General features: G+C 42.2%; 1 protein-coding gene across 2 annotated transcripts in view; it reads right to left on the reverse strand.

The window, feature by feature from the left end:
- Positions 1-7,656: 7,656 nt before the first annotated feature.
- The window catches only part of ATRNL1 (attractin like 1), a 454,480-nt gene continuing 449,131 nt past the window's right edge, over positions 7,657-13,005 (reverse strand). For both annotated transcript variants that reach the window (XM_070432204.1, XM_070432203.1), the window contains one exon: positions 7,657-11,992. In XM_070432204.1, the coding sequence (XP_070288305.1) occupies positions 11,868-11,992 (125 nt within the window). In that variant the 3' untranslated portion in view covers positions 7,657-11,867. The remainder of the gene's footprint in view (positions 11,993-13,005) is intronic.

Consider the following 13,005-nt stretch of genomic DNA (forward strand, 5'->3'; position numbering starts at 1 on the left):
TCCTTGGCTAACAATTAATTTTAAGGACAAATGTAAATGCAACTGAATAACCATTCATACCTATGCAGGAGAACCGAATCCCCTCCCCCATCCCTAAACTGCCTTATGATATTGGAGTCAGAAAAAACTCCCAATTGACAGAATCAAAGCAGTAATACTTGAACGCATCACACTACTCGCAATAATTACACAGCTGAGAGGCACCCTGGCCGATTCATGGCCCACTAATGCAGTTACGCCACCAGTCAGGGAAAGCTGGGGGCCAAGGTCAGCCCTTGCAGTGTGTGGGCACTTGCCCCAGACAGAGGCTAGAGGAGAGGGCTCCCCTCTGAGGTTCTGTTTAGGCAGTTTTGGCACCACCATGAAGCATAGTTCTAAGGAAAAAGAACTGGGCTCTTGAGTAGAGTTCCCCACGCTTGTTTGTTGAATTAACTGGAGTCTTACTGAAAACATAGATGTCAGACAGAGCACCCAGATCACTCTTATTCTGAGCAGGGCTAGGAAACGTCATCCTGGTCTAGTTTTTTTTTTTTAAATCCTCACCCAAGAATATTTTTCCCATTGATCTTTAGAAAGAGAATGGGAGGGAAGGAGGAGGAGGAGGAGGAGGAGGAGGAGGAGGAGGAGGAGAGAGAGAGAGAGAGAGAGAGAGAGAGAGAGAGAGAGAGATTGACTGGTTGCCTCCCACACGAACCCTTCTGGGGCTGGGGATGGATCCTGCAACTAAGGTAGGTGCCCTTGACCCGGAATCGAATCCACAAGCCTTCTATCCCCGGACCAACGCTTTAACTACTGAGCAAATGGCCAGGTCATGTTCCAGTTTTTCACACGCCAGTTTGGCTTGGCCATTGCCCATTAGCACAGGTATGCCACATCATCATTTCCATTCAAACGTTTGTTTTTAAATGTCCCTCATTCCTGCAAAGCCCTCTGCAGCGGTTCTCAACCTGTGAGTCGAGACCCCTTTGGGGATCGAACGACCCTTTCACAGGGGTCGCCTAAGACCATTGGAAAACACATATATAATTACATATTGTTTTTGTGATTAATCGCTATGCTTTAATTATGTTCAATTTGTAACAATGAAAATACATCCTGCATATCAGATATTTACATGACGATTCATGACAGTAGCAAAATTACAGTTATGAAGTGGCAACGAAAATAATTTTATGGTTGGGAGTCACCACAACATGAGGAACTGTATTAAAGGGTCGCGGCATTAGGAAGGTTGAGAACCACTGCTCTAGGGGGTCTCAACGAATAAAAATATAGGCACATCTGTCATCCCCCTGCCCAAGTCCACCACTCAGTCCCCGCCCAACTGGGCCATCGACTCACCCAAAGGCCACTGTGGAGACACACAGGCTCGCCTACTGTCCGGCCGAGTGAACCTGTGACCAATAAATACACTGGAACACACGCAGGACGCAGAGCCATTGCCCAGTGCTGCGTTTGAGCCGTGGCTTGCCTCGTTCTGATTGATTTATTCCTAACAGGAGTTCTGGAAGCCGGGTCGCCAGCCCAGCCCAGCATTCTCTGAGCACGTGTTGGGAATGAAAGCCTCACGCCCCATTCTGGATTCGCCCAATCAGGAGCCCCAGGAGCGGCCCGGGAGTTGGTTTAACAAGCTCTCCAGGTGGCTGTGATCTGCTCTCAAGCTCCAGAGCCACTGGATGAAAAACAAAGCTTGTTTTCCCACTTTCAGTGAGCCCATACGTGTTGATCTCTCGGGCGTTGCGATGTTTCTGTATCAGGGAGAGGAAGGAAAAAACCTCAACCCACCTCACTGTCACATGATGGTCACTCCTGCAAAGTAGTCTTGACATGAAGTCATCAGAACGAGAGGATCGGAACCTGGTCATGGGGAAAGAAAGGCAGCATTGTAATTTAACTACTTGGTGTATTAATCTCCATCAGGCGTCGTCAACCTGGTTAATTCATTTTTTTTTTTTACACAAATTAGGGCCTAATCACACTGTAACGGCTCTTCAAGGTACCACTGCCATATAGCCTGTGTTTCCATGTACATAATGCAACTTGGACTTAGCAGCTCAAATTAGGAAAAGCCAGCCCCTCAGGACAGTCGCCCAAGAGGTGAACAGAATGTTTTACACCTCATGCTCCTTTATAACGAACTCTCCATTGTTCATTTGCTACATAGACGTAAATATACTCTTACACATACATGTTCTACCTTTACAAGTGTCTATGTAAATAAGGGTATTAGATGTCCACATAAATACATGAGAGAGAGAGACAGAGAGAGAGAGAGAGAGAGAGAAATGGAGGTGGTAGCTAAGTAGGCTTTCAGTGGAGTTCATTATATAGTCACACAAATATAGGAAGGAAAATCATATTGTAGGATACAATGTACTCTAATAATTCTCACATTGGTTTATAAAACCCCATAGAACATTCTTAAATGAGCAGGAATTGGAAGTGCATGACGGATGTGTCCCTCAGAGCATTTAAATCTCTTCCACTTGATTAAAAATTCCTAGTTCCTCTTCACTGAATTGTTTGGAGTTTTTGAGCAGCCTCTGCCCTGATTAAAACAAATTAGCATCAAAGATCCCCTGTTGAATGAGAAATCATTAATTGAGAAACATGCAATGCTCCTTAATTACCTTTCGAACAGCGAGAGAACAAACAAGCTGAGGTTCCAGAGGGGCCGCCTGCTCTGCACTGTGGACTCGTTGCGTGTAGCTGCTGGAACAGAACTCGAGCTGCAAACACTATGAGGGACCATCAATGCAAGCTCCAGTAAACACACCGTAGATGGCTTATCGAAAAGAAAAAGCGCTCCATGATGTTTAACGGGGAGAGAGAGAAAGGTTTTAGTTTATGATTTTGTTGAGAGCTTTAGAAATGTCTTACCTATGCCAATATTGATCAAGCTGTTCTTTCTAACGCCAATTTTAGTGTTTTGTGTAAAATACTTCACTTAGGTAATAACCTGATAAAATTTCAGATGCCTAGGTACAGATGAGTAACTTTATCATTTACCAGTGGGACAGAAACCACCAAAGTGTTACACTTCACAAATCTAGCCACAAATGGAAATTCAAATCATGATACGGCACCTTCGTCATTCATTTATATAACGAGACAATAGTTACGCGAGCTTCTGCAGGTCAGTGAGATATGATGCCTCCCTCTGCCTGTGAAATCTAGAAAACACCGAATACGGGAATATCTTTAGGAAATCAAATTGTGAGAGGTGTCATGACAATCCAAAGCATATTACCAAAGGCGGATACACAGCGCTACACAGACAGCCTTCTATAGCACCAGTGGTAGGAGCTGGTACTTCTCACGAGCATCCTGAAAGGAAAGAAGCAGCATTCTCATTGTTTTCTACACAAGGTAAATAAAACATGGTGAGGCTCAGTCTCTCATTGGAGGATAGAATCTGGGTTTATTCTAGTTTTCCCAGGTCTCCACTTTAACCACTAGACCATGTGTTCTTTTCTTTAAAAATGGATTTTAGAGAGATGAAGGGAGAAAGAGAGAGTAAGGAGAGAAACATTGATTTGTTGTTCCACTTACTTATGCATTTCTTGGTTTATTCTTGCCTGTGCCCTGACTGGTGTATCATGATGACACTCTAACCAACTGAGCTACCTGGCCAGGGCTAGGTCATGTGTTCTTAAGAGTCTTTTAAAAAATTTCAGAATTGATTCAACTACCTCTCTGTCCTTGCATAGTTTTGGTTCACTGTCTAGTTTACAGACTGGTTCATATAACATAAAGCCCCAAACATCCCAAATGCTACCATTTCAGATTGATATTAATGTGGTTGAGACCTAACTTTGGAAAACTGTATTTAATTTTAGTGACATGAGTAACTTGTTTTACAGTAGAATAAACTCTATACCAACAGTCCTAGTAGACTTCAAACTAAAAAAAAATCCTCACCTGAAGATATATTTATTGATTTTAGAGAGAAAGGAAGGAAAAGAGAGATCGAGAGAGAGAAACATTGATCAGTTGCCTCAACTGGGGATCGAACCTGCAACCTAGGTGTGCCCTGACCAGGAATTGAATCTGCAACCTTTTTGGTGTATGAGATGATGCTCCAACTAACAGAACCACCTGGCCAGACTAGACTTCAAACTTTGTAGACGTTATTAATCATTATCTTATATTCCACTACGACAGTAAACCTGACATTGCCATAATCTTTACAAATATTGTAAATAATCCCTTACAGACTACATTGTGGGGGCAATTATCAAGACTACATGAAGAATATCTACACAGAGTAATCTGCACCAAAGAAAGGAGAAAGGCTATCATTAATGCAGTATGGAAGGATAGAAGCATGGTTATAATATTTTGAAACACAATAAATTTTTTTTTCCCCAGAGGTATGTGCTTTCTCTGGAAATTATTTCACCTTAGGACAAAATAATTCTCAATTTATGAATGCACAAAACCCAAGTGGTTCATACATACTATCAAAAGAAGAATTCTGAGAAAAAGTCTGCCATATAACCATCTAACCATCTTCTGGATACTGCGTAGAAGGAATGTCATGTCATGAAAGCACTGTATGTTTTGTATAACAACAAAAACAAGACACCCTTCTACGTCCTTACAGCTTCTCGTTTGTGAAGCTCATCACAGGCCCTGCCTCCTGAGAAGCAGAAGGTTGCTCTGTGGTAGTTTCCCTTCCAGGAGGCCGACTCCTTTATTGGCCAACACCGATTGCGTGTTTGCACTGGAAGGTCCACTTGGAGCCGTCACTTCAGTAATCAGCAAGGAGTGGGTGTTGGGTACTCAGCTTTGTTCCTCTTCCAACTAGCTCATCCCACATGAATGTCCACGAGACCATATTCCTTTATCCTCACAGGGTAACGAGCTTCACATGAGCCCGGAGCTCTGCCTCCCAGCAGGGAATCATCTTGGTAAGTAGCATGTTCTGTTTGCCATTATCTATTTGTGCTGCAAGGTGATTCATTTTGGGGGGAAATCAAATTGTTTTAAGCTGACCTAGTGTTTTTATTGGTGACTTTCCAGCCGGCCTGCCTTTTAAGTGCCATCGTATTTCAGACACGCCGACCTGGAGGAAAAGATCCCTGTTGCCAATGTGCATTGTCACCAGGGAACGGGGATGCGCAAGACCTGTGTTATGTTATGTATTTATTTTTAAAGCGCTGAAGCAGAGATGAGAGTGCTGGCCCTCTGCAGGGATGAAATGAGCTGACCAGTCTGTGAAGGGCCAGGGGAGCTGCGTGATGACATCCAACACAGTCTGTTCGTATTTGCTGCAAAATGACCATTGGAAGTTGAGGAAGATAACATTTGAAATGTGTAACAGACATTGTAGAAATCCCGAAAAGCACATCTCAGGCAGCACATGTCACCGGGGACTATTGCAACTGAATTCTTTGGGAACTTTGGCACATGTATGCACGTTAGCATTACCAACACATTTCGAGGGGAAATCAGAGCTTGTGCTTCCTTGAATTTAGCCTTGAACCTTTTCAAAGTAAAAGGAGAAAACATTCAACTCTGATGTTTCCCATTTCAACAAGAGAAACTCGTCACAACACATCGGTGAGAGAGGTGATCATTTTTACCCCCGGTTACTTAACAATGGTTTCGACAACCGGCCCAAGACATTAGAAAACGTTGGCATTTGAGTTCACATTGAAACTCCAGTGTGTCCCCAGATAGGACTTATTTTAAGATAACTTGTACTTCACTTGAAAGCACAAAATGTAAGCTATCTTTTGGTAAAGGGTCTATAGAAGCACAAAGAGCTGTTACAAGAATTTGCTCACTAATGCTGTTTTCCTAGGTGGATTGCAGGCGCAGTAGCTCTTACCTAGTCATGAACACAGCTGGTTTAAAGCTGATGCTTAACTAGCTATCTTGCCTGTGTGAAAATTTCACTTCTGCCAAGTATGAACCTTGTCAAACCTTCGGATGGCGAGTAGAACACAGTGTCTCTGCAGTGGTCTGAGGGCTTGGTTTCTTGTTCCATTCAGACTGCTCCACAACCAGTGCTTGCACGGGGCAGGGTTATTTCAACAAAGGATGGGACTCTTGGTGGCAGACTTGGTCAGAATTGGGGGTGGGGTGCAATGTACCAAAGCTCAACCAAAATGATAAAGCCCTCTCATATTTGGAATGCAAAATAATAATACTTGCTGTGTTCATGAGTAGGGCAGGAGAAAGTACTGGTAAAGCTCAACCGAACCTTGGCTGCTCTGGCCTCTGCCAGATACCAAGTAGGAAACCCCATGAGACTTTGGAGAGGGAGTTGTATGTTCATCAGAAAAAGCTGTGGGTCAGAGCTCAAAGCATGCCTACCTCTCACTTCCGCCACTCCCAAGTGACTTCTATGAAAAAACCTCTGCAGGGCAGAGAAAAATCAGTTTTGGGCTAAAATCTTCAAATCTCCCACTAGCCTCTGATCCACCATCAAAAAGCTGAAGAGGTCCTGTCGGCATGGCTCAGTGGTGGAGCATTGACCCTTGCACCAGGAGGTCACAGTTCGATTCCGGGTCAGGGCACAAGCCTGGGTTGTGGACTCGATCCCCAGTAGGGGGCGTGCAGGAGGCAGCCGATCAATGATTCTCATCATTGATATTTCTCTTTCCCTCTCCCTTCTTCTCTCTTAAGTAAAAATATATGTTAAATTTAAAAAAGCTGAAGAGGAATGTGTATATGGCTCAAGTGGTCAGAGAAACTATTTTTTTGTTGTTGTTTGTTTGTTTTTCATTTTTAAATATATCTTTTATTGTTGATGGTTTTACAGATATCTTGTAAGCCAAAGGGGCTCTAAGATTCAACTCTAAGCTCTCTCTCCTTCAGGCACATGCTCACCTGGGCCCCTCCCAAAGCTGCTTTTTCTTTTCTGAAGCTTCTGGAAGATGCCAGCCACGCTGGGTATTTCTCGGGGCTGAGTGAGCCTCTTGGTCCCGGCTTCTTCCCCGGCCTGACCTCTGGGAGGTGAGTTGGAGGGTGGCCTGGGAGGGGGTCCCCATTCCATCTTCTAGTCTAAGCACGGGCAGGGCCAGCCTCAGATTTGGGCCCAGGGTTAGGAGGCAGAGAGCCCACCTGGGGCCCTGAGGCCAATCAGGGTCCCTGCACTCGGGCCTTCGGGGCAGAAAGAAGAGAAGGGCTGGGTTCCCCTGGGCCGCTCCTGCTCAGTGACTCCAGACAAGACCCGGCAGAGCAGTGGCTCTGACAGAAGGCTGGGGTGTAGGTGACAACTTGGGTCTCACTCCAAAGTATGCAAAGAGCAAGCAGACTGTTCTAGAACATTCCTCAGCTCTGCCACAGCTGCACCAGTCCCAGAAAGGGGACTTTTATGGTAAGAACACAATATGCAAACACAAAACACAAGGTTGGAGCAGAGACCTGCAGTGGTAGCTGATGTCTGCCCCTCAGGCTTTGAGAATTTCTTCCATCCCAGGACCATCGAGTGTTGGGCACGCTGTGCCAAGAGTCATGTAGAGAAAGCCAGCGGAAATCAGGTGAGGAGGGAAAGAGAGAAAATGTATTTTCAACAACACGAACTGTACAACCAAGTCTTAGAAGGGGGCTAGGCGGGAGGGCTTTCTCAGGTGCTGAGTGCTTTTTCCTGTATGATCTGGGAAAGGTAAAAAAAAAAAAAACAAAACTGCATTTGGCAGCTGGTTGGGAGATCCACTGTTTTTATTCCAGTAATTAAACTCCTGATCAAGAGCACACGGTATCATAAAATGTTCGCTTTTTAAAGCAGGTTTGAACTTTCACACAGTCTGTTATAACACTGGCATGCACTCCTGTATACATGTACACTGATAGGGTTCTAATTCTTAATTTAAAAAAAATTTGAGAAAACCGAAATGTTAAATGTACACTCTAATGAAGACACTGCTGTGACACCAGCCAGATGGCTTATACTCCTTGGGAAAATATTGAAAGCCTTTTGAATGAGAGTGGTAACGTCATGACTCAAAGAAATTCTCCTGTTGAGAAAAGCAGCCGTTTGGCCCAGGGCAGCGTTTCCCTAGTTTGACGAATCGTCAGAATCACCGAGGTGCTTATTAAGCATATTAATCTCCAGGGCCCAAGCCAGTCCTCCGGGATCTTAATCTCTAGAGAAAATGTAAGTACCTGCACCCACCCAGGCTGTTCTAAGGATTAAATTCCACACCCACCCTAGTACAATGAAAGTTCATCTTTTAAAAAAGTGTATGTGGGTAGAATTGGCTCATTTGACAAGTTTTAATTTTTAAAACATTTCATATAACATACTTTTCAAATCATAGTTTTATATTCAATGGGAAAAAAAGAGAAAGATGTGCCATGTATGACAACCAAATGTAAGCATTGATCTGGTTTTGACTAAATTAAAAGTGAAAGTGCCAATTGATGTTCCTGTCTAACTGTCATCAGGGGTAATTTAAAAAATACTTTATTAAAACAGTATATATTTAGAAAGAGTCAAATCCTCTATTGACCCAAATATCAAAGTAGTTGTTGAGAGATCTCTATACCTTAGAAATACTATAAGAAACTACTCAAGATTTTCATGACATCTTCATTTGCAAAAACCTCCCTGGCTTTTCTCTATGGAGAAAAATCGGTTAAAAAAAAATCAAGAGATGGATTCAAAAACAATGCGTCGAACAAAAGTGGCCCCGAGATTGTTCAGGGCAGCTGCCCTGCATCGCTGTGGGGGCTTCATGTCTACTTCCTCCCAGGCTCATCACCCTTCTGCCGGGTGGGCACTGCTCGCTCCCTTCACAGGTGGAGTCTGAGGCTTCCCAGGGTAAAACTTGCCCAGCACCTCACAGCTCAAAGCGGGTCCCACATCCGCTCCCAGGCCCAGCCCCCAGCCTGCACTCTCAGTGACCTGCAGTGACAACAGCCATGGTCTCAGTCTTCCTGGAACCAAAGAAAATGCGATGTTGGGAAGTTCAGTAAATATCGATTACTCATTGAAATACGTCCTGTTTCAAGTTTTCCTCGTGAACATAGTACAATAGTGTATGGCATACATTTTCCTTCTTCGTGCATCCCTAGAATAAGTTTTCATTTACAAGCAATTACAAAAATCCCAATCCTCTTAATATGCATTCAATCAATCTGCAAGCATGTGCGATCTTTCAGCAAGAATTTTCTATTGTGTCCAAATAGTGTCCCCTGGTTAACTTTTAAAACTCCATTATACTTAATCCAAAATTTTCATTTGTGGAAGAGCAATACATCCTAAAATCTAAAGAATTTTTTCAAAGTCATTCTAAATGGATATATACAGAATTCCATTAAAATACATTTTCAAGAGAACCAGTCATTTACTTGCTAACATCTTGAAGAGTTTCTGCATACTTGTGGTTTGGTTAAAAATAAAAAAGGCAGCATACAAAAGTAAAATTGTTGCAGTGTGTGTGTGTGTGTTGGGGGGGGGGGGGGGGGATAAAAGGACACATTCACAATGTTTATCCCTAAGGTGTTTTCAATCCACGGCACCTGAGGGTGAAGCATTTTATTGCCAGTAAAAAGCTTTGCTAAGTTAAGAAGATACTGCATAATTAGTCAGGAAGTTAGCAATATTTGGCCCAGGAAAGTATATTATGACTTTAACATTGCATTGTGTCCCATAATTCTCTCAAGTTCAGATTTCCATATTTTAGGAACCTGCTGGGATTCGAGGTGGATGAAGCTTGACAATTCTTTCACAGTAATACTGTTTGCTTAAACTCTCAAAAGATATAGCTGATATAGATTTTGCATACAACTCTGTTTTTGTTATATAAGCTTTCTCTCATGACAACTGTTAGAAAATTACACAAATTGGGCAATCATTTTATTTCTAAATGATTTATATTTTTGTAATCAGCAGTTTTGTCAATTTATTTTTTCAGGAGAAAAAGACGAACACTTAAAGGTTCCAAAAAGAAGCTAATAAAATTGTTTGATTGTTTTTAAGAGACATTTACAAACTTTTCTCACTTTTTTGAGAGATAAAATACCACAGGGAGATAAAAACCAGCTCCACTCCCTCCCCTCAAAAGAAAAAAAACCCACAGGGCATAGATAAAATTGGTCTAAGAATTAGTCTTATTCTTAATGCATGGAAAATAGCAAAATATCATGCCAACATAAGGAATATACACCATAACTCATAAATGCCTAATCATTAAAACAATGACATTGTCACGGTTAGATGTAACCTAGCAATCTTATATATGATGCAACTACATAGTGTATGATCATTCCTGATATATATTACATTCGATCTTCGCCAAATTAAGCTATGTATAAATGGCATTATAAAATCAACATTTTCTATCACGCTAGTGTCCTGTTCCGCTACTGCACAACCATAGCATGCAAGCAACTAGGCATTAGCTGTAAACAGTGAAGTATCGTTACCGTCCAGAAATCCAAAGAACATGAAAAGTACATATGTAGTTCTAAACATCAGTGATATTTAAATGACTTTCAGATTGAACAAAACTATAGCATATAAAGCAGCTTTGGATATCGCTCAGTGTTCTCTACGAATACTTCGTAGTCACCCTGCAGTTAGGAACCTCCCAACAAGATCTGTAATGCCACGGACCCCTTGTGAACTGTGGTCAAGGTTAGGTCACACGGTAGCCTACATCCCAATGTGAAAGCTGTTTTATATCATCTTCCCTTTCTGACATAATTCAGGGGTTTGAGTCACTAAGAATAGGTTAAATGGGGGCAATAATGAACTTATTTATCACACGGGAGACTTTCGCTCAGGACATCTATGTGTTCACATTGGAAATAAGAATTCTGTAGATGCGCGCCAGCTAAATGCTCTTTTCGGCTTGTGTTCTCAGCGAGATGGTTGGCAGGAAGGAACCTGGGTCAGATTATAACCTGGGAGGTGTCGCTCTAAAATACTTTTCATCACATTTGTAAGGGTAGATAAAAGCTAGCAGCTAGCAGAAGAAGGTCAAAAGAAGATTATCTATTCTTTTAAAAATGCAGATGGACCACGTAGGTTTGATCCCATGGTGCCCGGGCAATTAAGAAGTTACCATGTGAGGGCAGAAGCTGGCACGCTGCAAAATCACGATTTCAGCTCTCTTCGGGTTCGTGGTGTTGGAGGCTGTGTTGGGAGGGAGGGGGAAAATTGATTGCTGGCCAGGCTTTTCCATGCTCTATCGGTTCTCATAATGAGTTAGGCAGTTGGCATGGACCACAGGAAGGTCCTCTTCACTCAGAATCCTAATAAACCTCCTGTGAAGTTGCACCTACCATCCATCCAAATGGACTCATTTGGGTCTGCATTCCAGTTAGGTGGAAAATAGTCACATTCTCAATCTGACTTTGGGCCTGAAACCGTTGTGTGAAATATTTAAATGCATTGCCTACATCCTACTAAATCAAAGTCTCGCATTTACATTTACAGTGAGATAAAAACAGCATTTAAAGCTGCTGCAATTTGTTCATTTCCCATTCATATAGAAGCGATTTAAGTTTGCTTATGAGGCAAAAACTGTACAATTCTCATCGTTCAGGCATTATAAAATGTCTTTCTTTAATGTCTTGGGATATGAACAGTTTGGTTTATACGAATTACATATTTTTTCATCTGCATTAAGAAACAATATACATATTTTTTTCCAGGGAAATTTAAAGTTATCTAGGATAAGCCTAAGAGAGTCATAAAAACTGACTTTATCATCCATGACCTTCAATACTGTTACTTCTAGAAAACTCGTGAACATTCTTTGGCCACTTGGGTCATTGCCCACTTGGAGGGAACTGCACTTGGGTCCTGGGACCATGAAGAGTTTTGTCTCCGGACAACTCGAGGCCATAGGGAAGCCGTTTAAAAGGTGGAACAGCACAACTGATCCGGGAGGACTCCCTGTTTCTCAGACGCAAGTTCCTTGGCGAGTTGAGAGGTGGTGTTTCCGATTCCGCACGCCCGACGTCTTGTCTTTACTATCCGAAGGCTTCTGTTGTGAAATATCTACTAGAGCACTGGCAATTGCAAGGCCTGGAAGACAAGGAAAAGGCCTTTAAATGTTTGCTTAGATCTTTCTAGAAAGGCGACAGTGGTGGCGTAGCACGTTATTTTTTTTTGTTTTTACATTCAGGCATCAAACACTGAGAGGTTTATTGGAAGTTATCAAGTCGTTTACCCTTTATTTGCAAAGTTTCTTCACTGGGTCACAGGAACTTAAACACAGGGAGAAGAACAGGATTAACACAGGTAACTGGCTCTGACGTCAGACCATCAAGCTCAGTGCGAGAAACGATACCACGGTGAGTACTGGGTGTGACTCACAGCGTAGTTTCTACGCCTGGACACAGGTTTGCTTTGGGTGGACAAGGGATTTTCAGTGTTACTAGGGTTTATTTTGTGTGTGGAACAAAGGTCATTGCATTACAAATTCTTTTTAAAATTTTAGGGCGGTTTTAGGTTTACAAAGAAATTGAACCAATATTGATACAGGATTGTTATCTAACGTCCATAGTTTGTTTACTTTAGGGTCCATGCTTTGCACTGAACAGCTCTATGGGTTTTGACAAATGCATAACATCATGTACTCACCGCTATAGTAGCATATGGAATAGTTTCCCTGCCCTGATAATCCCCTATACTTTACCAATACATTCCTCCCCTTCTCCTGTGCCTCTGGTCATCACTGATTTTTTTTCAATGTCTCTACAGTTTTGCCTTTTCCAGAATGTCATATAATTGAAACAGTAAAATATAAGCCTTTTACAGATTGCCTTATTTCATTTAGAAATATGCCTTTAAGTTCCATCATATCTTTTTTTTGGTTCAATGGCTCATTTCTTTTTATCACCAAATAACATTCCATTGTATAGATGGACGACAGTTTGTTTAACCATTGAAGGACATGATGACTGCTTCCAATTTTGGGCAATTATGAATAAAGCTACCATAAACATCCACATGCAAGTTTTTGTGTGAACAGAAGTTTTCAATTCACAAATACCTAGGTGCACGGTCAGCCTATGTTTCAGTTTTAAGGGAAACTG

The sequence above is a fragment of the Myotis yumanensis genome, unplaced genomic scaffold (assembly GCF_028538775.1).
Source record: "Myotis yumanensis isolate MYYU_CA2020_CCGP unplaced genomic scaffold, mMyoYum1.0.hap1 SCAF_13, whole genome shotgun sequence".
Taxonomy (NCBI): domain Eukaryota; kingdom Metazoa; phylum Chordata; class Mammalia; order Chiroptera; family Vespertilionidae; genus Myotis; species Myotis yumanensis.